Source organism: Verticillium nonalfalfae (genome assembly GCF_003724135.2).
Source record: "Verticillium nonalfalfae strain VnAa140/NRRL 66861 chromosome Unknown scaffold_153, whole genome shotgun sequence".
In the NCBI taxonomy this organism is placed as follows: domain Eukaryota; kingdom Fungi; phylum Ascomycota; class Sordariomycetes; order Glomerellales; family Plectosphaerellaceae; genus Verticillium; species Verticillium nonalfalfae.
In genome coordinates, this window is record NW_021167378.1 from 37,112 (window position 1) to 62,883 (window position 25,772).

A 25,772-nucleotide genomic window follows, 5' to 3' on the forward strand; every position below is an offset into this window, starting at 1 on the left:
TGGAGGTCTCTTGGGTCAGCTGAGGTCACTGACTGTCTTGAGGCGCATCGTCACGGAGGCCGCCGGCATGTCGAAGTTGTCCATCTGTATGCCGACCTACTGTGCCGACCTAGCGAGCTAGGCCTTTCGCGGCCGCCAGCCCTACGATGCAGGACGAGAGAGGTGGGAGGGGAGGGGATTGGAAGGGGAGGCGGAGAGTTGGGTGGAGGAGAGAGTGGGTGAGTGGACGAGGGCAGGGGAACACGACACATGAATTGCTGTTGCAGATGAGATCGGAGCAAGGAGCAACCCCGTAGGGATGGCACGACGCGACAAGAAACAGCAAGGGCAGGAACATCCGTCTTGGGCAAACCAGGCAAGAAGACCCTCGACAGCAATCCGGATCGGCCCGGGCGTCGTCGCTGTTGGATCAAAATCGTACTGGACCAATCGCCCTCAGAGCTTCTGAGAGGGCGGGAGGCCACAGTGGCTGAGTTGGCGGCTTGGTGGTGACTCGTTGCGAGGCGTGCCGTGCACTGGACCGAGCGCGGTGCTCGAATTCCTTCCTTCCATCCTTCCCGCCGTTGGTCTGCACCTCACCTTCCATGTCACGCACCCGCCTCCTTCGTGGTTGCTCGTCAGGGGTGGAGGGGAGGGGCGCGTTCTTGGCTGACCCTGCTTGCCCTTGCCAGACCTTGCAAGGTCTGCTTGCTCTGCCACGAGAGGCGGCAACTGCGCGACGCAGCATCATGACTGCATACAGAGAAAGACATATGCGCCTATAATCTCGACTGACACATCATCGCATCGACAACACAAAGTGCCATGGCCCCCCGGTGACCTCATGCCCCCTCTGTTCGTGGCATTCGTACATCTGCTGTCCCCTCCCCTCAAGCGCTGTAGCTCGGGCCTAGCAGCGACCGATGTTAGCGCTGCGCAGCCGTCCATCATGGCCCGACAGAGTAACCTCATCCGCCCTCGACGCCGGGCGCTAGCACCACATCTTAACCCCATGACGTTAGTGCGACGCTGGCATCAAAAATGGACGCAAACAACGGCATTTCCTCATCAGTCGGGGAAGCGAGCTTGACACGTCCGCTGACAACGGAGGCGATGACTGATCACCCACACCTCTCAGCCTCTTTTGACTCGACTGAAACCTAGACGCAGACGAGGGCTTCCCATTTACGGACCTCAGCATATGGACTGAGTATGGACCACGGACAACGCTGCTTTCCGCCTCGAACGCCAGGTCCAAGGGCCCCGCGGCATTGACCATGTGTTTCCGCGGTCAATGCTCATTACGCTCCGTACCTAGCTACCTACGTAGCGAGCTTGTGGCTTGGAAGCGCGAGTGAGTGACAAGTACACTAGACCTGCCGAGGAACAAATTCTGGTCATCGTGGACCGAAGGTAGGAAAAAAAAAATTGCCGAGGACCCTTCTCCGAGGACCCTTCTGGCCCATACTCATCTCGTGGCATCGTCTCGACGCCGGGGACCTCCATCTCGCCAACAGTTGCCTCTGACCTCCACCCCCACCCCCATGGCCCGACCTGGCCACGGCGGAGCGAAGGGCAGACAGTATTATCGGCGACACGACACGTCTACTATTGAATCAGCATTACACCCAAAGACGAGAAAGCTCGCGCAATGAGGCTTTCCGCCAGGCCACCCGTCCGTTACACACGCAATAATGAGCAAAACCCTCCGAATGACAGAGACATTTATCGTCAGCATCTGGAAAAGACAAATATGCGAGCCAGAGCTACAAGTCGCACCGCGTACCACATCCCATTGAGGTACCACGGCTCGTGAGACCCAACTGTGGCCCATTTGTTTGCTGCCCCCCCCCCCTCTCTTCCCCTCTCCATCTCTTCTGTCGCATTTGGCCGTCTCCTCTCCCCTCTTCATCCGCTTGACCTAATCTTTCCTTGGGCGGAGAAGATCAGGTATTCTTATCCGAATTCAGGTACTGTTGATGGTACCCTACCTTTGGCAGGTAAGGTCGGTATCGCAGGACCACAACCACCCCCCTTAGTCCGGCTCGCTTCATATGATCAAGTGAGACCCCCGCACGGCACGTTCATTCCCTTATCAGCCCATGCGCATACCTTCCTACCTTTGCTTCTTAGATCCAGCTCGTGGAAGAGACGCCCCCTACTCCTATTAGCTTGTCAGTTGGCGTTCACGAACACGTCTCTACCATAGCTTAGTCCCCTTTGAAGCTTCCAAGCCACCCCTCATCCCAGCTTCTGGCTGGCCCTCTAGCCCTCTGGCCCGGCCCCTGCCCCCGGTCTCTGTTTCTCCACATTGGCGCTACTTGGCTTCGCGGATCTACCCCCCCCTTCCTCACCTTCTCACTAAATAGCAAGGTCGGTAGGTACCGCGAGTACTGCCCTTGCCTAGGTACTTGCTGTACCTTCCGTACCTAGGTACCTACTCTTCTTGCCCACCAATGCTTGTGCAACCCTGGGACCCCTGCACCACCCGTCACCCACAGACCCGTCACTTTCACTGGCGCCTTCCAGGCCTTATTTGGTTCAGTGCCTGTCCACTTTCTCCCGTCGCCGCCCCCAACGTCCATCTCTCCCACCACTGCTGTCCGCGTTTCCCCTCCGAAATCTCACACCACGGTCTGTGTCTTATCGACTGGCTACATCAGCCTCTGAGTTTGACCATAGCCTCGCGTGGGCTGAGCAATACTAGGAGAAGAGAGAAGAACACCACGATATCACTGCTTCGATCTGGATAGTCCAACATACGTCTTGTCACTGCTATACCGCTACCTCGGCCCTTCCCTGCTCATCTCTCAAGCGACATCCTCGAACACGGTGCGATCATTGCCACTGACTAGCTGGCCCTATCGGCTCTGTGCTTGCTGGGGATCTCCAACTGTGGATTCGGGCCTGCGCCAGAAACACCAAAGTTCCTTGGACCTCGCTCGGGACCTTGATCGAATCGACATTCATCGTCAAGCGATTCTCCATCCACGTGTGAATCCGTATGAAATTTCTCTTGGCAACGACACCCCTCAGCCATACACCCACAGGCAATGCCCTCGCCCAAGGATTCCCAACGTTCCCGACCTGACTCGACACCGTGACAATGCTTCCCGTCTCCAACCTCCCGCAGCAGACTGCCCCCGCCGCCGGGCCATCCCTCAGCCCTGAATCTGACGGTCCACAAAAGCCAAAGAGAGCGAGGACAAGCAAGCCCAAGGTCAAAACCGGATGCCACAATTGCAAGTACGTATCTCTGTCGTCGCTCTCTACCCCATGCCGCCGCCGCCGCCGCCGCCGTGCTAACCAGTCGCGCTCAGACATCGCAGAATCAAGTGCGACGAGAAGCGCCCTGCCTGTACTCAATGCGTTCGTTCTCGCAAAGAATGCGCCGGCTATCCGGCTCCTCCAAGAAGCGCCAGGTCTCATGAAGTCCTCGCGATTGCACCAAAACCCCTCGCTGCCGCGCCCACGCCGATAGCCTCGGCGCAACATGGCACCGATATTGCCCCACGAAGAAGGCAGAAGATCCGGGAACGCGAGCGGCAGCACCTGACACCACCACAGACGCCATTGCCATCTATCAATGCCATCGCCCCCATCTCCATCTATCGTCCATCGGCCAATCTCCCCCTGGCCACGCACGAGGGACTGTACTTCCAGCTCTTCCGAACACACACCGCCAATGAGTTATCGGGGTACTTTGATTCCGTCTTTTGGACGCGAACGGTCTTGCAAGAGTGTCATTCCGACAATGCCATCCGCCACGCTGTCGTAGCCCTCGGCGCTCTCTACAAGACTCTGGAGCAGACATCCGAATCGCCACCAGGTTCACCCTCGAATAACGACAACCTCAGTGCCTTTGATAGTGCCATGCGACACTGGGAGGTTGCCATACGGCAGTACTCGGAAGCTATCAATGCGCTCGTTCACATGGACAACCAGGATCAGAGGTCGAACCGAGGACGTCTCATGGCCAGCGTTCTCCTCGCTTGTTTTGATTCCTTTGTTGGTGACCACAAGCAAGCCATCGTGCAAATCCAGAACGGTCTGGGCTTGCTGGAGAAGCTCCGGGCAGAGCGACGCCAGTCCTTTTACGTTGGATCCGAAGAACCTGTGGAACAAGAGCTCATCACCATGTTTACGCGACTCGCGATTCAAGCCAAGTCTTACGACATGGCATTCCACTTCCCGCAGCCGTACGTCATTCGCCTGACCCCGCAGTCATCGGACTCGTCATCGTCGCCGCCGTCTGATGCGGGAAGCTCGCCATCGTCCCTGAACCCTTCGGATATCCCTGATCGCTTTTTTACCCTGATGGAAGCACGGCTGACATACGACAAGCTTCTCGAGAAGATGTTGCGGTTCACAGAGACGCTGTTCAGCTACTCGCAAGCCAGCGGAGCCAACAATCCAATGGGTATCCTTCCGAAATCTCTCCAGCAGTATGGCCTGAGCTTCAAGGGTCAGCTGGACGCTTGGGCCGTGGCGTTTGATCCCATCCTGCAGTCTCGCACGGCGCCGAGCGTCACACATCAGGAAAAGGCCGGCATTGCGGTGCTCAAAATGTTCCACATTATGAGCCAGATTCTGTACCTCATGACGTTCAGCGACAATGAGTCGCAATTCGACATGTTTCAGGCGCAGTTCAAGACGATAGTCGACCTCGCGTTGGAGGTGGTAGGTGATGAGGAACGGCGAGCGGCAGCTAAGCGATGCCCCAACCCGGAGCTATGCCAGCATCGGCAAGCGTACAGGCCGGACATTTTCGGAGGACGCGAGTACACCACGCACCACATCAAACCGAGCTTTAGCGCCGACCTGGGTATTGTGCCACCTCTATTTGTGGTGGCGACCAAGTGCAGGAACGCTGTGATACGACGCCAGGCCATCCAATTGTTGCGCAGCAGCGCGCGGCGAGAGGGCATGTGGGACAGCGAGCTGACGGCACGGATCGGGCACTGGGTCACGGCGATTGAGGAAGAGCCGGACGTGTTGGCTTCAGCGAACGGTTGGGGCATGCCACAGCCAAGCGTGCCCACCCGGCACGGATCGCTCGAATTTGGGGCCGACGTGCCGCTAGGCCCCGGTGGCAACGCGCGATGGGACACGCCCCAAAACCACAGGCATAACAGCAGCCCCGGTCTCAGCAGGGCGACGCCAGGTCCGGTGCCTGAGGACAAGCGCGTCATGGTGAGGGCCGTCGACTTTGACCTGCGGGCTCGATTCGCTCGACTGCAGGTGGGCACGCGGGGCATCGTGCCAGGGGCGCCTGACATGCGGTCGAGAGTGACGCAGATTCACTGGTGAGGCGGTTACGGTGGAAGCAAGGGAAGGCTTTATGTGGCTTCAGCAGAGGCAGCAAGACGCGTCGCGTTGTTGAGGCTGGAGTGATTGGACCGGGTACGAAGGAACTGATTGATGATAGTTGGCCATGTCTTGAAGTCTTGATGATCGACTGGAATGCATCTCAGCGGTTCGACGGATCACGCCGCAGCGCTGCGTGAGAGATCAAGCCAAAAGAACGGATTGAGGAGGGGGTGGTGGGTTTACTTTTCATCAAAGCATGTTTTGGAGTTTGCTGGGAAAGAAGAATATGGCGATGATGCGCGAGCATGCAGGATGTACCTACGTACAGCCATGGCTGGTACCACCGGTGGTCAATACGCGTTTTTATTTTTATTTTGTGTTTCCAAATTTTACTCCAGTGCATGCGAGGGACATGATGACCATGATCAGTGAGTGACCTTGCGTTGCCTTTCTAGGTGCCTTGCGTCATTCGGCACGATAGCATGACTTGATAGCTGGGAGATGAAGACGATCGAAATTTCACGATAGAGCTGGAGCTCGGAGCTCCTGAAGACGCCTGAGCTAGTGAGGTTCGGTTGAGTAACAGCAGGGTAAGGTCAGTGGCGAACAGCTGCACGTGTCAAGCCAGCAGCCCGTTGTCTCGGTGGACGAGGTCCAGGGTCGGCCCCACATGGGACCCTTCCAAAAAGGCAGAAGGCGCCAGCGGATGGGGCGTACAGTCGGGCTAGGGCGCTTCCACCTCGCCTCCCCAGGGACGTTACCCGGTAGAGAAGAAAAAAGAAGAAGAAAAAACAAACCCCGAATCGGGGTACTGGTCAGAAAGGGCACGCCTCGCCGCGCGGATCTTCACCTTTAGAGAGGGGGGAGGGGGAGGGATCAGGGTCCAACCAATGACATCAGCTTGGGGAGCCAATGACACTTGGTGGAGGGTCCTAGAGGGGCAACGGTTGGAGGGGAACATGAAGATTTTTTTTTCCCCTTCCTTGCCCTTCTCTGTGTTGTCACGCAGTCTCTCAATCGCTCTCATCAGGCTGAGCCCGCTTGCTGCCCAGCTAGCTGGGCTAGCTGCCCCTGGCAACGTAGCTTTTTGGCGGGGAGCCCTCAAGGCCTGCGAGAGCTGGAAGGGGGAAAGGGTATTTAAGTGTGTTGGGGCGGAAGGTTGATGGAGGGGTATTAGAGCTCATCACATCTCACCGCATTTCCTGACTGTTCCTTCCCCTCCTGCATACCAACTTTTTTTGTTTTTGGATTCTTTCACGTCCTTACACCTTACTACACCCTCGGACTTGTTCTATCCCGAGTAACACGAGAAAGGTCTACACACACACACACACACACGTACATTAATACCATTGTCCTACAAAATGGCTGAGGAGTCGCCTATCAGCTACGAGCAGCTCGCTGCTATTGAGCGCGAGTTTGAGGATGTCGAGACCGAGATCAGTACGTGCGGTCCACCAGGACAGGCAACCGTGGTTGAGGAACCAAGAGCACCAAGCTAACAGAAGCGCGCAACAGTCCGCAAGCAGTACGAGCTGACGCGCCCCCTCTACGAGAAGCGCCAGGCCATCATCTCCAAGATTCCCAACTTCTGGCCCCTCGTTCTCGAGCAGGCGCCCCCCGACATTGACGAGTACATCCAGCCCCAGGACTCGGCACTGCTGCTGGCGGCGCTCAAGAACGTGTCCGTGTCGCGCTTCGACATTGAGAACGGCGCGCAGGGCGACCCGCGCAGCGTGTCGATCAAGCTCGAGTTTGGCGACAACGACTTCTTCGAGGACAAGGTCGTCGAGAAGAAGTTCTGGTACCGCCACTCGGATGAGTTCACCGGCCTCATCAGCGAGCCCGTGACGCTCCGCTGGAAGGCCGGCAAGGACCTCACCGGCGGCCTGCTCGACCTCGTCAAGAAGGTCTGGGACAGCGACGCGACGGCGTGGAAGGGCGGCAAGGGCGACTCGGCCGAGGCCAAGGCCCTGCGCGCCAAGATGGAGGAGACGGGCATGGGCGGCGTGTCCTTCTTTGCCTGGCTCGGCTACGTCGGCCGCAGGATCACCGAGGCCGAAAGCAAGGCGGCTTTCGAGAAGGAGACGCGCGAGATCCAGATGCGCCTCAACGGCGAGAAGGTCGACGGCGACGAGGAGATGGAGGACGACGAGGACGACGAGGACGACGACCTCGAGATCTTCCCCGGCGGCGACGACCTCGCGCAGGCCATCGCCGTCGACCTGTGGCCCGAGGCGCTCAAGTACTTTGCGCAGGCGCAGGAGATGGAGGCCATGAGCGATGTCGAGTTTGAGGACGATGATGACGAGGATGACGAGTAAACTTGTTGCATACGAAGCGGGAAACGCATGGTGTGCGGGGGAGTAGATATGATATCCACGACGAACAACTTGAAGAAGAAACAGAGTAACCACCTTGAAACGTCCGACGTTCCTGTCATCCTTGTGATTCGTGGCAATCTTGTCTTGGTGGTGTTGCAACTGATGGAAGGTGAGACCCTCCACTAGACACCCGGCGGTCGGCCCCGCAGCGGAGACAGTGCTTCGGCAGCCGACGGTGGGATACTCAGGGCATCATCGGCCGGCGACCGAAGCGGAATTATGAGCGGCCATCGGACATCGAGACCTCTCTTGTGTCTCTGATTAGCAAGCGACGACGGATACGCGCAGCCGTCACGCCCCATGTGTCTCGTTCGGCAAGTGGCCTGTCGAGAGCGACTGGCTAGTGAGGGTAGGTACCTAGCTACCTAGGTACCTAAGGTAGTGAAGGGCGTATGCCAGAAACGCGCGAGTCTGAATCGGGATGATGTCACAACTACGGACAGGAAGGCGCCCCGGGGATACGACTGGGGTCGCGCCTTCCCTACCCGTCGCAACCCCAGAGCGCCTGCCCAATGACAGCATTCCGAATAGACATCGTCGACTAGGTGCTCGACCAGGTGCATCTCGACCAGAGCGAAAAGTGATCGATTGGTAATCTCCCCATCTTCTTGCATCGTGTCCTTCCTCCGTCTGACGGCATCGTCATCTTCGCGGGTGTGTGAGTCTTAGGTACCTAGGACTGACCATGGCTCAGGCGAGTGAGACGGCGAAGGCGAGCCAACTGCATTACGCTCGATTGACGTATATAAACCGACCGTCTGGCCGCTTTTCCCACGACTCCGATGCGCGGGTTATTATTACAGAAGGATGAGATTACTTGCCTCGACAGCAGCAGCTAAAGTGATCACCCTTTCCCGACCATCATTGAAATCAATCCCCCTACCTGTCCCGCGATACCACCGACTGTCTACCTCGACAGCAGCTGCAACCATGGCGACAGCTTACAAGATTCACGTCTCCAAGACCAACACGGGCCTCCTCACATTTGATCAGCCTGAGCCTACGGCGGCCAGAACGACAGAGCTGCTTCAGTCAGATCTCGAGGTATGTCGGCACCGCCTCGGTTCGCCCTGTGCGTCCACTGAAAATCCCAGAACCACCACGTCTTCTTCAATCAGTCAGGGTATCACAATCATGTGAGAGTCTTCACTCCTACTATTAAACCACTCCGACTAAACACGGCCAGATTGTGCACCATCTCCTCGCCCTCTACGGCACGGGCGCATCCCCCGACTCACTCAACAGGGCCCATGAGACCAACACGTCGTACCAGCGTGCCGCCCAGCCGATACACCCCGCCCTTGCTGATGCCCTCGCAACGTCTTGGTCTGAGACGGCCCCGCGCCTCCTCGGGAAAGAGGCCTACTATCCAGACTTTCTGCTCTTCTTCCAGCGTGAGCTCGAATCCCGCGGCATCGGTCCCGTCCTGAAGGAATTCATCTTTGCAAAGGATGAGCGCGCAGAAGATCTCTTGCAGCGGCTCTTCGCTGGGTTCCTCCACCCCCTCATCCAGCTCATGTACGGCATTGAGTGGGAGCAGCCCGCCATTGTTGCTGAGGGGCTTGCCCAGGCTGCTGTGCACAAAAATCAGCTTGGCCCCTTCCTCAAGGAGACGGAAGAGGGCGCGGCTGGCGACATGCCCTCGATCCAAGAACTGCATGAAGCCATTGCGAAGAATGAAAAGTTGCGGAACGCCGCGCGGCCTGGGGACGACAACAAGGTCTATGATGGCGTGCTCATCAGAGCACCGGAAGAGATGAAGGCGATTGCGAAGCGGGTCAAGATCAAGACCGACGAGCTTGATGAGAGGACGGCTGAAATGTTCGAGACTGCGTTTTGGGTTGCCGCTGGCGCGGCGCTGAGGAAGGGCAAGGATGCGAAATGGGACTTCTTCCTCATGTGAGTAGCGACTCGATGGCCGCGCACATCCAAAAGAGGAGGGCGAACTAACGTTCTACAGCCACCACACGAACGCGGCCCCCTTCTTTGTCGCGTTGAACAAGACCGACTGGGTCTCAGTCGAGGACAAAGTGCGCATCCTCGAGTACAAGATCCGCCTCGACCTCGTGCAGAATGCCGCCAGGGGCACTCCCGAGATCCGCTTTGATGCTATCGCGGCATACAGACCCAAGGATCTCGACCGTGGAAAGGCACTCATGGCACGACCTGAAGACCTGCTGCCGCGCTTCCACGCCATCGACGATGACGGCCACACCGTCAAGGTCGCTCGCTCCCTCGCGGTGTGTCGGGAGCTGTGTGAGCCGTATGCCGATCGGCCCTGGAAGAAGGTAAAGAGTGATGATGTTTGGCTCAAAATGCACTATACGCTGCTGGATGGCACAGAGGGCGGAGAAGAGGAAGGCGGTCGATGGGTGCGCGCCGCCGGCTTTGACGAAAGCTGGGAGGTACGTCTCAAACAAATTCATGCTCTACTACAAGCAAGGCTAACAACATACAGGATGTCCCCAACCGGTCGTGAGATTCACCATGGGAAATTGTACACGGGGTATATTAGTTGCCGTCTTAGTCTAGCCCAATCCAACCGTCCTCATCCGATCCATCGTCTGAGCCTTCCGCCGCCACTGCTGCCGTGATGACCTTGCTCTTTTCCGGTGCCGCCTCCAATGCCAGCTGTCCCTCGCCCACGGGTCCCTTGGCCTGCCCCAGCAGATAGTCCACCATGTAGACGTTGTCGTCGGCCAGCCTGCGAATCTCATCACGCATGCGCGAGACGGCTCGGGAGACGACCCGCAGCTCGACGTCGACCTTGGCGCGGTTCTGCGTCAGCCACGCGCCGTGCTTGTCGACGAGGGCCTTGATCCACAGCAGGCAAAACTCCATGTGCGGCGTCTCTTCCGTCTGCGCGGCCACGAAACGCACGAGGCGCGGGACGTACACGATCGGCAGGCCGCCGACAACGAGGGGAATGTCGGCGTGCGGCACGCCGAGGAAGACGCGCTTGATGAGGTTCGCCTCGTTGAGACGGAAGGCCATGACGAGCGCCTTGAGGTAGTCCCTGTCGTCGAGGACGGCGAGGGTCGACGCGGGCGTGATCTCCATGGCCAGGTCAAAGGGGTCAAAGGCCAGGACGTCGTCGAGGCTGTAGACGAGGAGGCCCTCGGTCGAGGCGGCGCAGAAGGCGTTGCCGGCGGGCGAGAAGGCGACGCCGGTGACGCGGACCTCGGGGGCGCGACGGCGCGCGGACGGGTCGCCGCCGCGGCGGGCGCCGGGCAGGGCCTTGTCGCGGCGGTCGTCGCGGTCCGAGGCCTCGCCCTGGTCGTCGAGCTCGCCCTCGGGCCCGCCCTCGGTGAGGAGCCTGCTGTTGAGGAACTCCTGCGTGCCGGACAGGGAGAGGTTGACGCTGACGGTGAACTTTTTGAGGAGCACCATGGTGTGCACCGAGTAGAGGCAGATGTACTTGCTGTTGCCGCCGGCGAGCACGCACGAGCCGTCGGTGCTGTAGCGGATCTTGTTGAAGGCCTTTGTGCCGGCGACGTTGGCGGCGGTGCGGCGGTCCGTGGCCTTGCGGCCGCCCGAGACGTCGCGCCGGCCGTCGACGCCGGCGACCTGCTCGGCGTCCGTGACGGACCAGAAGGTCAGCTGGCCGTCGAGCGTCGAGACGGCGAGCTGCAGCGAGTCGGGGCGGACGGCAATGTCGAGCACGTCGGCCTGCAGCTGCAGCGGCTCGCTCGTCTGGGTGCGGTTGAAGATGGACCAGATGCGCGCCGTGCGGTCCCAGCTGCCGGAGATGAGCGAGTCGCCGTTGGGCGTAAAGGCGAGGGCCGACACGGGGCCCTCGTGGCCGGACATCTGGTCGAGCAGCTGGCCCGTCTGGACGGACCAAATGTGCACGTCGAACGAGTCGAGCGAGCCGGCGGCGACGACCTCGCCGCTGGGGTCGACGGCCATGCAGGAAAAGGACAGCCTCGTGGGCGCCGTGAAGGTGCGGAAGTTGCGGTAGCGGATGAGGTCCCAGGCGCGGATGGAGCCGTCGAGACTGGCGGTGAAGAGGACGTTGCCCTTCTTGGCAAACTCGCACGCCGTCACGCCGCTCGTGTGCTCGGTGAAGGTGACGATGCAGAAGCCCGACTCGACGTCCCACACCTTGATCTTGCCGTCGTCGGCAATGGTCACGATGCGCTGGCCGTCGGGCGAGTAGACGAGCGAGTTCATCGAGTCAAAGTGGCCCTGCTGCTTGAGGATGTACGACTCGGACTGCCACTCCCACACGAGGAGCTGGCCGAGCTTGGAGGCGCCAAAGGCCAGCCACTCGCCGCTCTTGTTGATCGTGACAAAGTCGATTTCGTTTTGGGAAATGTTGAGCGTGTGGATCTGGTTGAAGTCGGGCATCTCGTAGAGGCCGAAGATGCCGTTGGAGAAGCCGGCCACGAGGAGGTTGGATTCCGGGTGGAACGCCGCGCACCGCACGTTGGCGTCGTTTTGGTGGAAGTAGTGCCTGTTGACGATCCTCCACCGCATGTCGGCCTCCTTGTCGTCCAGCGCCATGTCGTCGTCGTCGTCGTCGTCGTCGTCGTCGTCGGCATCCTCCTGCCGCCTCGGCCTGCCGACGTACTGCCAGTCAAAGACGGCGCCGTCCTTGCTGACTGTGTAGATGGTCTCCTGGTTCTCGGAGAACCAGGCGCCGACGACGGCCTGCTTGTGGCCCGAGAGCACGGTGGGCACGAAGCCGTCCTCGGGGTCGAGGCTCCATATCCTCGCCGTCATGTCCTTGGACGCGCTCAGGAAGAAGCGCGAGTCGCTGGACCACTCGATATGGCGGACATCGTCAAAGTGTTGTGTGTGGGTGTGGTGCTTGACAAAGGGCGCAAACTCGAGCTCGCCGGCGGCGTTCGAGTCGGGCGTCGAGGGGACGTGCCAGACCTCGATCTTGCGGCCGAGGCCGACAGCGAAGTGACGGCCCGAGGGCGCAAAGGCGAGGGCCGTGACCTTGCCGCGGAAGGAGAAGTGGTAGGTCGCTATTCGGCGCTGGACATTGGTCAGGATGGCGTGGCCGTCCTCGTCGACGGAGAGCAGGAGGTTGCCCCGCGGCGTGAGGCCGATACGGGCGATGTTCTTGCGGTGGGCAAAGGGAAGCGTGTGCGACTTGTTGCTGCGAGGGATGCCATGTCAGCTGTATGGTCTCCTCAATGGCTACAGGAGTGACGAGGGCCGTACTTGACCAGGTCAAAGACGGTCACTCTGTTGCCGACGGGCGAGTAGAGCTGGGTGCCGTCGGGACTGTAGAGCAGGTTGCCCTGGCAGTACACCGTACCGAGCAAGTTGGAGAACTGGGGCGGTCAGTCAGCGGTGAGTCTCAAAGGCAAGAGGCGAGGTCTCACCTTAAAGTCGGTCTTCATGATTGCCTGGGCGCCGCTTCACTGACGTCTGGGAATCGTGGTCGTCGTCGCATTTCTCTGGTGGGCTTCTTGGTTCTTGGTCCTTCCTGCCTCCGATCGAGAAAATGCTTATCGATAAGAAAACTTTCGGCGGGGGGCCGGTGGATAATTCTTCCAGAGCTCCTTGCGACCCACCAGGTGCGCTACGCTCAGGAGGGAAAGGCGGCGTCTTGCTCAGGATCCAGGGACGGCTCCCTCATTGGGCAAGAAAAAGGGGACTCCTCATTCCCTTTTCGCTTGTCTCCCCCCCAGCAGCCGGCAGGGAAATTTGGCGGGCAGTTTCCCCCCCCCCCCTGATTCTGAAAGCACGAGCACAGCTCAGCATCTTTGGCCCGATCCCCGTCCAACGGTCATCCCATACTTCTCGACCTTCGATACACCCCCCAAAGAGCCTGACCCAACCTCGACCTTGCCCTCGACCCATCTGCGTGCATCGTTCACTCCAGCTCGCGTCGATTCCCTTTCCAGAACACCGCCATTGACTCTGTGACGGATTATCATCAACACACATTCAAGATGGCTCCTCCCACCGCCGCCGAGAGCGCCTCACCGATTGGCATTGCCAACCTCCCTAACCAGCGTCACAAGATTGTCGCCAAGAGGGGAGCTGGCTTCACCATCATGGTCCGTTCCTCTCTGTGCAATGATGCGTCTGTCTTGATCAAACCACCATGCTGACGGGATACCAACAGGTTGCCGGCGAGTCTGGCCTCGGAAAGACCACCTTCATCAACACGCTGTTCTCCACGACCATCAAGAACTATGCCGACCACAAGCGACGACACCAGAAGCAGGTCGACAAGACGGTCGAGATTGAGATTACCAAGGCCGAGCTCGAGGAGAAGTTCTTCAAGGGTAGGCCTGACACGTCCCCTTTCCGTCCATGACAGGAGATGACCAGAGGCTGACCTGCACAGTTCGCCTGACCGTCATCGACACCCCCGGCTTCGGCGACTACGTCAACAACAGGGACTCGTGGATGCCCATCATCGAGTTCCTCGACGACCAGCACGAGTCCTACATGCTGCAGGAGCAGCAGCCCCGCCGTCAGGACAAGATCGATCTCCGAGTCCACGCCTGCCTGTACTTCATCCGTCCCACCGGTCACACCCTCAAGCCCCTCGACATTGAGGTCATGAAGAGGCTGTGCTCCAGAGTCAACCTCATCCCCGTCATTGCCAAGGCCGACACCCTCAGCCCCTCTGACCTCGCCCGTTTCAAGCAAAGGGTACGCCTATTTTCATTTTCTTTTCTTCCTTCCGTCCGTCCGCACGTGGAGCGGTGAGCATCCGCTAACAGAGAGCCCTTGTCCAGATCCAAGCCGTCATTGAGGCCCAGAACATCAAGATCTACCAGCCGCCGATCGAGGAGGATGACGAGGCCGCCGCCCAGCACGCGCGCAGCCTCATGGCCGCCATGCCCTTTGCCGTCATTGGCTCCGAGAAGGACGTCAAGACGGGCGACGGCCGCATCGTCAAGGGTCGCCAGTACTCGTGGGGTGTCGCCGAGGTCGAGAACGAGGACCACTGCGACTTCAAGAAGCTGCGCTCCATCCTCATCCGCACCCACATGCTCGACCTCATCCACACCACCGAGGAGCTGCACTACGAGGCCTACCGCGCCCAGCAGATGGAGACGCGCAAGTTCGGCGAGGCCCGCCCCCGCAAGCTCGACAACCCCAAGTTCAAGGAGGAGGAGGAGGCGCTGCGCAAGCGCTTCACCGAGCAGGTCAAGATCGAGGAGCAGCGCTTCCGCCAGTGGGAGCAGAAGCTCATCGCCGAGCGCGACCGCCTCAACAAGGACCTCGAGCAGACACACGCCCAGATCAAGCAGCTCGAGACGGAGCTCGAGGCCATGCAGGGCACCGGCGCCATCCGCAGCCACGGCCGCCGTTAAGCGTCCCGTGTCCAGGCTGGTTCCGCGGGACCGTACACGTCTCCCTCGTCGCTCGGCGGTCCCCGTTTTCGTGGTTTGGAGTGGACAACGACCGAAAAAGCTCGATGCTTCTCCAACGTGCTCACGGATCTGCCTGCTTGTTTGCTCGCTTGCGCCTCTGGCGGTCGGGAAAGTTCTTTTCTGTTCCCGTAGGGCGGGAAGGGTTTAGGGGGATGGCGAGAGAGAGAGAGAGAGTGTGCTGCATGTATGAAGTTCTGCGCATGCTCCTTTCCCCCTCCCCTCACCCCCCCATGACCCAAGAGGTCTTCCAGCACCTCTGCGAGCAAGAGGGCGAGGCAGGCTGGCGTTTCCCGATTTTTCTCAACATGCGTCCGTTCTCTGTTTCCCATTGCAGCTACTACCCCCCCTTTTTTTGTTATGCCAAACTTAGTCGGCCGCCTTTTAGTACTTGAGGCTACGTACGATGTAATAGCTCACCTGTTCATGATACCAAGAAACGCCACACCATCGTCTCATGTGCATGTTGAATGAAGGCAGTGTGTGTGTGTGTGTGCATTGCAAAAGTGAGGATGAGAAAACCCAGTAGGTTAAAATTCATAAAACCGATGCTACCCAAGTCGCTGAGCCCCTTACGTCTTCCCTGACGTTCCGATCCTCCATTGCTCAAAAACCCCGTGTCCCGTCCGTGCAGCTGTAGATGTTTGCCAGGCACGAGGTTTGAAGCCGAACAAAAACAAATGCTGCTCCCCCCCCCTATCCGTCGATGGGTTCTATTCCGCCCGGCACACACCCCCAGGACTCATATCGCGTCCATGGACGCCCTCGTCGTCAGCTGCTCGTTCTTGTTGCCGAGCTTGGAGATTTGCAAAAAGGCGTCGACGCCGTAGCCCCAGAGGCTGTGCAGCTCGAGGCCGCCGGCCCAGTACTCGGCGTAGACGCGGCTCAGGGGCAGGCCGATGCCGAGGCGGAGGTTGGGCGGGCGGCCGGTGAGGGAGGCGAGGGAGCTCTCGTAGCTCGGCGTCTTGAGGTCGGCGCGGCCGAGCTCGTCCGAGACGTGCAGCTCCTGCATGGTGGCGGCGAGCTTGGGGACGCGGCGCAGGTTCTCGAGCCGGCGGCGGCTCTGGGGCCCGCTGCTGAAGGACCAGAGGTACGGGAGCTCGTTGGTGGGGATGCCGCCGCCCTGGTCCGAGATGCGGATCATGACGTGCTGCTGGGCCTCGCAGATGGTCACCTCGATCGGCGGCGGCGGCTGCTGCTGCTGCTGCTGCTGGGCGGCGGTGGCGTCGAGCCCGCCCTCGGCGGCGAGGCGCTGCTGCCGCTCGATGACGGCCTGGACCGCGTTGCGCAGGAGCTCGCCGATGATGTACTCAATGTGGCTGAGGATAAAGGGGAAGCTGGCGTCGAGGTGGCCGTTGACCTTGATCTCGGGCACGCGCACGTCCGGCCCGTAGGTCGAGCGCGCGAGCTTCTCGACGGCGCTCGAGCACCGTTCCACGACGTCCCTGGCCACGCACTTGATGAAGACCTCGCCGATAAAGTCCGACTCGTGCAGCTTGGCGCCCGGCGAGAACCAGTCGGCGCCGAACGTCTCGGTCAGCGCGAGGTGCTGCTCTGCAATGACGCGTCTCGAGATTCTCTGTGGAGGAGGAGGGGGGTACCGGTCAGTGGTCTGTCTGTCTGCCGGCCTGTCTGCCTGCCGGCCTGCGTGTCACTCTGAACAGGGCACACGTACCGATCGCAAGATTGTGTTCATGAAGTGGTCGAGCACGGCGGGATCAATGTGGCCGTTGCTCTCTAATATGCCCATGGCCAGCTTGGGAATGACGGTCAGGTGCGTCTTGAGCATCTTGCCGATAATGCTGCACAGGTGGTCGTTCTCCTCGAGCGTCTTGACCTCCTTCACCTTGCGGAACGTGTCGAAGGCGTTGTGGTAGAGCTCGTAGACGTCGCTGATGTGCGGGTTCGTGACGACGCCATAGGGCAACTGCTGCATGTCGCGGATGCGGTGGGCGATGCTGCGCGGGCGGGCATGTCAGTGACGCTGCGGCGGCGGTGGAAGGGGGAAGGGGGAAGGGGGGGAGGCGGGAGGGCGGTTGATGGAGAGCTGTTGGGTTCGCATACCGAGTGGGCAGTTCCGTCCGCACATAGTTGGCAGAGCTCAAGAGTCGAGATTCGGTCAGGGAGCGCCCAAAGACCATGAGCTGCCGCAGGCTAATGGGTCGGGCCTCACGAGCCACCCATCTGGAGGAGGAGGGGGCGCGCACGTTAGCATGTGACCCAGCCGAGCAGCGCGTGGATTGGGGGCGGAGGAGACAACTTACTCGTCGAGAACGGAGACGGCTCTCCAGGCCGAGTTGTTGATGTGCCTGCATTGTGGTCGTGTTCGTGGCGTCGTTGTGGTTGTTTTCGTCGTAGGCGAGGCGAGGGTGCTCCTCAGTCTGCATCGTCTGCCAGCCTTGGGCAACGCGATGGTGAGCATGCTGGCGATGCCATGCGAGAGGGGCGGCAGACGGGTGGAAGGTATTGTCGCCAGAACAAGAGGTTGTCTTCGGAAGGTCTAAGGATAGCTGCTATGACCGGGAGAGGGGGGCATAGAGTGCCGCGTAGTCGTGGTTGAGGGTAGAGATGCCGGAAGCTTGATGCTGCAAGTACCTTTCTGTAGGGTACCTTCCCTCGGAGGCAGTAGTGGAGAGAGAGGTCGAGTCGATGACTCCAGCAGCTTTGACCGGTGCCGGCGGGCGGGTGGGGCCACATGCTACCCCACTCTTGGTCATCGTGGTGGCCAGCTGGCATCTCTTGTTTGCAGCTGTATGTCCTTTGAGACGGCACACGATACGATGCACGGATAGGTACATACATGTACACGGCCCCAGCGGAGAGTGGACGGTAGGTACCTCGATTCACGACGACGCAGGCGCCAGCAGCCAGCCAGGTCACTTCGCGTCTTCAATTTTCGAGCCATCACATCCATCACCTTTCCACCACCACCAATTCCATCCACCACCCGCATCCACCATCTACCGTCCGCACCTCCCATCGAAATCCATCGACCCAACCTGCACGAAACGGAAACGAACACATCGCTGTGCAATCGATGGGCTCACCTTGGGGCGGAAACAGGCCCTGATCCGACCATCGACCCCACTCCATCATCGACACGTTTCTCTCTCTCTCTCTCTTCCCCTCCTCCTCACAATGGCGTCCAGCGACCTCCGCGACGTCCTCAACCTCGACGCACACGCCGGGCCCCGGCCAGCCAAGAAACTCAAGACGGCCGCATCACGACCGAACCTCAAGGGCCTCGCGCGCGAAGTCCAGAACCTCGGCGGCGACAACCCCATCGCCATCGTGCCCGAGGTCTCCGTCTTCAAGAAGCGACGCATCGCCGTCCGGAAACCCGCCGCGCGGTGGGAGCTGCGCGCCTTCCAGAACTCGTCGCGCGGCGACGACGGCGCTTTCGTCCTGCGCCACTGGCGGAGGAAAACAGACGGCGACGACGACGCGGCCCGGCCCGCCGCCGCGCCGCACGCACAGGGAGACGCCGCCGCGCCGGCCGAGCCCAAGGCGCAAGAACACAAGCGGGAGCAGGTGCTGGAGGACTCGGCGTTCGCCAAGTACAACGTCCACGTCGACGTGCCGCAGTATAGCCCGGACCAGTACCAGACCAACCTCGTGAGCGCCGACTGGACCAAGGACGAGACGGACTACCTCATGGGGCTCGTCAGGGAGTTCGACCTGCGCTGGCCCGTCATCTGGGACCGCTACGACTACGCGCCCGAGGCCATCAACGGCGAGGCCTCGGCCGACGGGGACGAGAGTAAGGCCATCATCCCCGTGCCCAAGCCGAGGACCATGGAGGCCCTCAAGGCCCGCTACTACGAAATCGCCGCCAAGATGATGAGCGCCCAGACCCCCGTCCAGTACATGACGAAAGAAGAGTTTGCCCTGCACGAGACCATGCTCAACTTCAACCCCCAGCAGGAGCGCGTCCGCAAGGAGTTTGCCGTCAACGGCCTCAGCCGCACCAAGGAGGAGGCCAACGAGGAGGAGTCGCTGCTCGTCGAGATCAAGCGCATCCTCGCCCGGAGCTCCGTCTTCAACGAGGAGCGCCGCGAGCTCTACAACCGCCTCGACTACCCGCACACCGACCAGGACATCAACGCCTTCAAGTCGAGCACGGGGCTCCAGACGCTGCTGCAGAATATGATGGCCGTCGACAAGAACAAGAAGCGCAAGTCTCTCATGGGCGCCGACGGCGTCAGCCCCGGCACCCCGGGCCAGCAGCAGGCAGGCGCCGGAGCTGCTGCTGCTGGTGCCGCCGCCGCCGCCGCCGGCGCAGCGGCAGCAGCCGAAGCCTCGGGCAACAGACGCGAGAGCATCGCCGTCTCGGCGGCAGGCGGCCACAGAGATTCGATCGGCAGCGTGGCGCAGACGCCGACGACCGAAAAGGGAGGAGGCGCCGGCAAGAAGGGCGCGCAGACGCCGCACGAACGACGCAAGCTCTCCGAGGCCGAAAAGTTCATCTACGGCGTCTCCCACCACGACCGCCTACAGGCGGGCCCCACGTTCCGCTACGAGAAGATCAACAAGCTCTTCACCAACAAGTCGGGCCAGCAGCAGATCCGCATCGCCAACGCTCTTAACGAGCTCGATATTCCACAGCGCCTCGTCATGCCCACGGCCGCCGTCACGGCCCAGTTTGAGCAATTGCTCGGCGCCATCAACAGCCTGCTCGACGCCCGCAAGGTCACAGACAAGATTGACGCCGAGATCAAGATTGAGCTTGCGAAAAAGGCACAGCGGGAGCCCAAAGACAAGGACAAGGATAAGGACAAGGAAGAAGACAAGGAGCAGCAAGCCAAGGACGCCAAGGGCGAAAACGTGGCCGAAGGGAGCGCAGCCGAGGCAGCCAAAAGCGACAAGGCAAAGGACGACGAGCAGCCGGACGACGACGACGACAACGACGACGAGCCTGTCAAGGCGAACAAGAAGGCTGATCGCAATGGGGACGCGGCCTCCGAGGAACCGGCCGCTGCTGCTGCTGCCGCCTCGGTCGAGACGAACGAGGAAAAAGCCTCGCCGGCCAAGGCGGCGAGGCCTCCGAGCAGCAGCGGTCCCCATAAACGGAGCGCCAGCGTCTTGAGCGGTGTTAGTGACAAGAGCGCCAAGAGGTTGAAGAAGTGAAGAAGGCGAACGGTTGCTGGGTAAGCAGGGGAACATCTCGCCTGCTAGTCACCCTGCCGCCACGGACAAAACACACCATCTGCGGTGCGAACGAACAACTGTACAATTAATTCAAGACTAGCGATGGATGCTTTCAGCCTTTACGGCATCACGGCGTTGGGGGGGACGGGGGACGGGGGACGGGAACGCGGTCACAATGATTCCAAACTCGTCGTATTCGGGACGGTTGGTTGCTGGTGGTCATGACAGCCAGGTCCGTCAACAATGAAGTCAGGACATGATTATCCCGCCAAGTATGCCGCTTCCAACTAGTGATCTGTCAGTACCCGTGTCAACTTGCTACTAAAAATGGGTGGCGGATCCGAGTTGAACATCACAAGACCCAAACGGCAAAAGTAATCGTACGATTTCTTGCACGTGACAGTGGACAATCCGCGAATCGAACGCGGGACCTTCAGCAGGCAATATTCGATTTCCCTCAACCGGAGGACTCTCGATTCCCAGATGCTAAGCAGACGTTATACCACTAAACCAATCGCCCATGTTAATTTAATGGTGGGGTCTAGAGAATGAGGGGCTTCTTCAGGGCTGTAGGCCCGCCTCGGACCAGGGGTAGCGGCGGAGAGGGGATCCGAAGATATCGCCAGACAAGATACAATCAGCCATTCGCGATCGCCGAATCTATTATGAGAAATTAAAAAATGGCCTCACATATACATGTAAAAGACGCAGAATGGCCTGCCTGGGCTCGGGGGGTTGAGCGACAAACTTCACAGGGGAGAGGCCAGGAGGTTGATATTGGAGGACACGAGATGACGTCTCGTTAAGCATGGGGCTTTATCGGCGGCTGCAGCTGCAGTCCCGATTCCCAAATATAGAAACCATATGGATGGCCGTGGTCTAATAATAACCATGCCGGCGTTTCCTTGCCCCGGGAGATCGGGAAGAAACATCACAGAAAGCACGTCAAGGCGGGCCCGGCTCAGGGATCGCACCCACATCCGCGGGAGGAGGGCGTCACTCCTTGGTAGCTCGGCATGTAGAAATCAAGGGTCTTCTCCAGGGGGGAGGTGTGATGTGTGGAAGGGCGTGTGCATTCATGACGACCTCCACGCGCCGCGGTAGACATGCCGGAAGGGGGGGGGGGGCATCATGTTGCCTCGCGCGGCAGATGAGGATGATGTCAGGGGTTGGTCGGCCGTGAACCAAGGGTCCGATCTAGATTAAGGGGTTCGTGGGCGCGATACGGAGCCACCTCGTGGTGGTGAGAGACAGGCAGGGCGCGTCGAGGTTGGCGTCAACGGTGCCGTATCCGTCTACTTGTCGTAGAACGGTGGATGGCTGTCGATATGGTTGGTGTTCGAGAACGCCCATATGCATCTTCTAACCTCAGCGTAACGCCCAGCACGATGTATATCTAGCGTCGGCGGGCATGCCACGCCGTATGGTTGCCCTACGAACCAAAGATGTTGCCATGTTGGACCCTTGAGGTTGCGTGCCTTGCATAGAAGTTCGAGCTCGGCGCCTGGAAAGGGCCGCCTCCCGGGTCGAGATATTGTTCAATCCCGCCATACCCCCCCTGGCACGGGAGTTATTAATAGGGATGTAGGCGCCGGACATGCAATGGTACGCAATCTGGCTCTCGGGTCTGGATTATCTGGGGTAGAGTCAGCTTAGAAGAAGCGTTCGAGAAGGAAGGGGTTGAACGCATGCCGTGGAACGAAACCCGTCGTTCTGCAGGGCTTCGGTCGGCGCTTAACGGGCGTCTAAGGGTATTGCAAGCGGATCATTGGTTGAGGGAGAACCAAAGCCAATCAGTACAGTCAATGGACTCAACTCCAGAACAGATCCTGATCCAAGGTTCTTCCAAACAACCAGGGGCTCCCATCGAGTGTCGTAACAATACATATGGATTCAACTGTTGGAGTCGACAGTCGCCGAGGTTTGGGGTCGTGGCGTGATCCGCGACCGGGAGAGGAACCACGAAGCTTGGCCAGCGCATGAGTGATTGATTGAACCGAGACAGCCAACATGCTGACATGAATATCCTCCAGTCCTGATACAACGACTGCCAGAGACTCCACAGCTTGGACTCATTGTCGCTGGATGCGCCCAGCCGGGTCGAGTGACGGGGATGGAAGGATGTCTTTTGTGAACTTGGCAGCACAGTCAGCCAGGAAAGGTATGGCCATCCTGGATCCTTCACTTTGGCGCCCTCGTGGATGACCTCGTTGACTGTGTCTTTGCGACGGCCGACTCAAGCACGTCCAACGCCTGCGATCCTTGCCAAATGTTTTGTGTTCCATCATCTTCTCATGGCCACGGGACATGCTGGCTCTTTCGTAGGCCCATCAGGCCTCCCGCAAATGCATGGTCGGTAGATGATCCCCCTTCTCCCACAGGGCGCGCGCTCTGCAATTGCCTCGTTGAAACTCGTCAGTGTCGTCGGGCACTCTTTTGACGATTTTGCACATGTAGACCCCTCACTCGACCGACGCATGATCCACTTCTATCACACCTGATTCTACCAAAAGAAAAGCAGTTATAGACGGGCCGGTCTTGGGCCTTGCATGCGACGATCCATGTTGTTGAACTCTTGTTTGAACGTATCAATATGCAAGATCGGACAGCCTGGCCGCCAGCCTCTTGGCCTTCGTCTGCTCCAACGAGCCTTGTTATCCTCGCCCTGGTCTGCGTGATGGATGGGTGCCAACAATAGAACGCCCGGCGTTTCTTTGTCCTGATGACCCGATGGGCGACCAACGACGCGAGATAGGATCCTCCACTGAGACTGGCTGAAAATTCGGTTGCGTTCGAGCAGACCGTGCCGCAGCCACGCGTCGATCAAATGGCGACGTCTCTTACAAGCAAGCCTCATCTTACCAGACGAGAAGCCAACGAAGCGCAAACGAGCCTGCCGAGTTGCCCCACGATTAATAGGCGCTGTTCGCCAACCCCCCTGGGCGTGACGACCGCTTCAGATTGTCGCCTTCTCACGCCGTTTGAGCTTGCACTGGCGCTGGCGCTGGCGCGACCCCCGATCCACTATGGCTCGAGTGTGCCATCCCGTTGCAGTAGCTGTTCGCTCACTGCGACGCTGTACGAAAACGAGCCCTTGCAAAAGGGCAGTCGGAGGGGACCAGCGCGCCAACTTCCGGTGGCACACGTCTTGGCCACAAGTTGCCGTCACGCTACAGCGCAAGGTAACCCAAGCACCCCTGGCTGACCCGCCAAAGCCGCCGATACCGAGGCTTTCTTGCACGTGCTGATCGTAGGTATCAACCGGAGGCGACCAGCCATACATTGCACGATAGCGTCGTAAACCCGCAGCAAAGCCCTCGAGTTTATCCTACCCGTCAGGTCGTTTTGTTCTGCCCCAGCCAAGTCCTTTCCGGCACGGGTATCCACGGGGCCTACCTGCGGCTGCGAGTCGACTGCCCGTTTCGGATGATGAAGGAGCAGTGGACCTAGGAGCCGCGAGCTTGACCACTCACCACACCACCGTTCGTCGGAGCACAAAGCCACGCCAATGGTGGCTGGACCCCCCGCAAGGCGGACGTGACAAGTCAGCACTTGTGCAGGGAATTTGACGACAGCCGCATCACTTGCTACGGCAAGCATGCATCCTTCGTCACACTGCTGTCAACCGAAGGAGGGATGACAGCCTCCAGGGCTTGATCAGATGTGAGGGAGCGTATTCTCTCAGCACCTTCCACAGCATAGCAGACAACGAACTGAGATAGTCGCGGCGATGAGGAGGGGAGGCATCAAGGCGGAGAGGGAAGAGGGAAATTTGCCGCTCTGCCTCGCCCGGCGCTTGGCCATGGGTTGACGGGCGACTAGGTCTTCTGCTCCTCCTCATTGGCCAAGAGTCGCAATTGAGTCATCCAATAGGATTGATCATTCCTGTCAACCGTCTTTCGGTTCAGCCGTGGACGTTTCGAGGGAAGCCAACTTCTTTCTACCAAGCCAAGACGTTTACGAACATGGCTGATCAGATGCATTCGCCCAACCAGCTGAAGTGCTGGAGTTTTATTGTTCTTGGAGCCTGTGGTCCTGCACACCCTGTTCGAGTGTGTCGCGCTCCCCGAAGACCGTTGGGGCGCATTCATACCCATACCCATACTCACCAAGATGACCAGATTTCCATCTTGGCGGATGCGGTTTGGACCCAGTGTTCAGGCAGTAGTAATGGCAATATTGGCCTGGTTTGGTCCCGTTCGCCTAGTAGAGCTGGGGAAATCGAGCTTCTCCAGCGAAAGCACGTTTGGGTCGATCAGGGTCGCACGTCTAAAAATAATCATGGTCGGCTTCCCATGCGGCAGCACGCGGAGCGTGCCAGGATAATGGCGTACGAATGGTTTCATGCGACCAGGTCGTCGTGCAGCGGCAGGCGAGGATTGGAAGTGGTGAGGTGTGGGAGGTTTGGCGTCCTGCAGCTGGACTGCAACGCATTCGCCCGAAGTGCCGGCAACGTCGCAGGGCCAGTGCCCCGTGGTCATGAGAACGGAGAGCCTTCGCCGTGACTCGTTATCCGTTCGAGGTAAAGTCGTCTACCCACCTTCGTTGCAGGTTGCGATGACACTGGTACGCCTCTTGCCCCCCTGCGTGAGCGACATTTGACCTCAAGAGTTTAACGGGGCCGAGAAATAAGTTATCTCAGCACCACAAGGTCATCATGGGCGTGTTGGTTTTCGGCTGGCAGTTTGTTTTTTCCTGCCATGAATGTAAAGTGTTTCGCCGTATCCTGATGGAGGGCGGGATCGTCTGCACTGCCGCGTAGCCATTTCCAGTGGCGGCTGTGGTTTCGGCAAGTCAGGGACGCCCGCGAGAAAATGAAATACGAGGCGCGCCAGGCCTGTTAGCTCAACGCTTTGGGGTTAGCGGAGCACTGTTAAACGCGGGTACAAGCCCCATGGCCAGAGTAGGGCGCGCTGTGTTGGTTACGTAGCCAGGCAAGCCAGGCTCCCGCGCCAGATTGCATGACACACGTTAGCCCATGTCAGTCAGATTCAATTGGCTCTGAGGCCTAGCCAGCCACTACCAGCTCGGAACCCTCAATACCATAGACGCCAGCAACAAGTTGATTGCTTGAAGGGGGAGGGGGACCCGCCGCTGCGCCTGCCGCCGTCCATTCTGTACTGGGCCATCGCTTTGCTGGGTGACTTTTGGGCTCTCAGCTTCGAACATTCCTTTTCCATGACACCCCGCAGGTTCTTGTGACCAAGAGGCTGCCACCGGGCCCTTTGATGGCGACGCCGAAGTTACACACCATGGGATTGCCGCGCACCAGGTGTCTTATTAGGCGAGGGTTGACGAACGATGTACTGTCGAGGTGGCACAAGCGCAGCAGAAGCGAGGCAGGTATGCTGTCAAGGGCACACCAAGCCGAGTCTGTCGGGCGAGCGGGACCACACAAACCAGGGGCGAGAGATAGGCTTGCTGCATCCAGGTAGAGCAGCCCGTTTCTCATGTTTGTCCTCCTGTTCGTCCTCGATTCGTGCCGCACCTTGAGGATCCCCTTCTGCTCGGACAAAGTCGACGGCGGCTCTGCGTTACGGGTCGGCCGGTCGGGTCGCTTGTTTGCTGCCCCCAAATTTGGAGATTTGTCGGCCGGGCTCCA

The 25,772-nt window shown here is 59.5% G+C and overlaps 7 protein-coding genes and 1 non-coding gene across 8 annotated transcripts; 5 read left to right on the plus strand and 3 right to left on the minus strand.

Annotated features, from left to right (window-relative positions):
- Window positions 1-3,085: 3,085 nt before the first annotated feature.
- D7B24_002284 (uncharacterized protein) lies at window positions 3,086-5,289 on the plus strand (the record flags this gene model as incomplete). The annotated part of the gene is made up of 2 exons (XM_028636496.1): window positions 3,086-3,225; window positions 3,300-5,289. The coding sequence occupies 2 exons, from the start codon at window positions 3,086-3,088 to the stop codon at window positions 5,287-5,289; spliced, it is 2,130 nt and encodes a 709-aa protein (XP_028491330.1).
- A 1,364-nt stretch (window positions 5,290-6,653) lies between these two features.
- D7B24_002285 (uncharacterized protein) lies at window positions 6,654-7,613 on the plus strand (the record flags this gene model as incomplete). Its single annotated transcript, XM_028636497.1, has 2 exons — window positions 6,654-6,732; window positions 6,808-7,613. The coding sequence occupies 2 exons, from the start codon at window positions 6,654-6,656 to the stop codon at window positions 7,611-7,613; spliced, it is 885 nt and encodes a 294-aa protein (XP_028491331.1).
- A 990-nt stretch (window positions 7,614-8,603) lies between these two features.
- On the plus strand, window positions 8,604-10,152 carry D7B24_002286 (uncharacterized protein; the record flags this gene model as incomplete). Its single annotated transcript, XM_028636498.1, has 5 exons — window positions 8,604-8,717; window positions 8,768-8,809; window positions 8,860-9,572; window positions 9,634-10,078; window positions 10,132-10,152. The coding sequence occupies 5 exons, from the start codon at window positions 8,604-8,606 to the stop codon at window positions 10,150-10,152; spliced, it is 1,335 nt and encodes a 444-aa protein (XP_028491332.1).
- Window positions 10,153-10,196: 44 nt separating this feature from the next.
- Window positions 10,197-13,030, minus strand: D7B24_002287 (uncharacterized protein; the record flags this gene model as incomplete). Its single annotated transcript, XM_028636499.1, has 3 exons — window positions 10,197-12,783; window positions 12,849-12,961; window positions 13,013-13,030. 3 exons carry the CDS (start codon window positions 13,028-13,030, stop codon window positions 10,197-10,199), a joined length of 2,718 nt encoding a protein of 905 aa, XP_028491333.1.
- A 555-nt stretch (window positions 13,031-13,585) lies between these two features.
- D7B24_002288 (uncharacterized protein) lies at window positions 13,586-14,965 on the plus strand (the record flags this gene model as incomplete). Its single annotated transcript, XM_028636500.1, has 4 exons — window positions 13,586-13,693; window positions 13,762-13,924; window positions 13,987-14,297; window positions 14,384-14,965. 4 exons carry the CDS (start codon window positions 13,586-13,588, stop codon window positions 14,963-14,965), a joined length of 1,164 nt encoding a protein of 387 aa, XP_028491334.1.
- A 799-nt stretch (window positions 14,966-15,764) lies between these two features.
- On the minus strand, window positions 15,765-17,444 carry D7B24_002289 (uncharacterized protein; the record flags this gene model as incomplete). The annotated part of the gene is made up of 3 exons (XM_028636501.1): window positions 15,765-16,601; window positions 16,698-16,980; window positions 17,287-17,444. The coding sequence occupies 3 exons, from the start codon at window positions 17,442-17,444 to the stop codon at window positions 15,765-15,767; spliced, it is 1,278 nt and encodes a 425-aa protein (XP_028491335.1).
- A 716-nt stretch (window positions 17,445-18,160) lies between these two features.
- Window positions 18,161-20,149, plus strand: SWC4 (swr complex subunit; the record flags this gene model as incomplete). The annotated part of the gene is made up of 1 exon (XM_028636502.1): window positions 18,161-20,149. The coding sequence occupies one exon, from the start codon at window positions 18,161-18,163 to the stop codon at window positions 20,147-20,149; it is 1,989 nt and encodes a 662-aa protein (XP_028491336.1).
- A 424-nt stretch (window positions 20,150-20,573) lies between these two features.
- On the minus strand, window positions 20,574-20,690 carry D7B24_002291. Its single transcript has one exon. It is a non-coding gene; the product is annotated as a tRNA-Ala (tRNA).
- Between the last annotated feature and the right edge of the window lie 5,082 nt (window positions 20,691-25,772).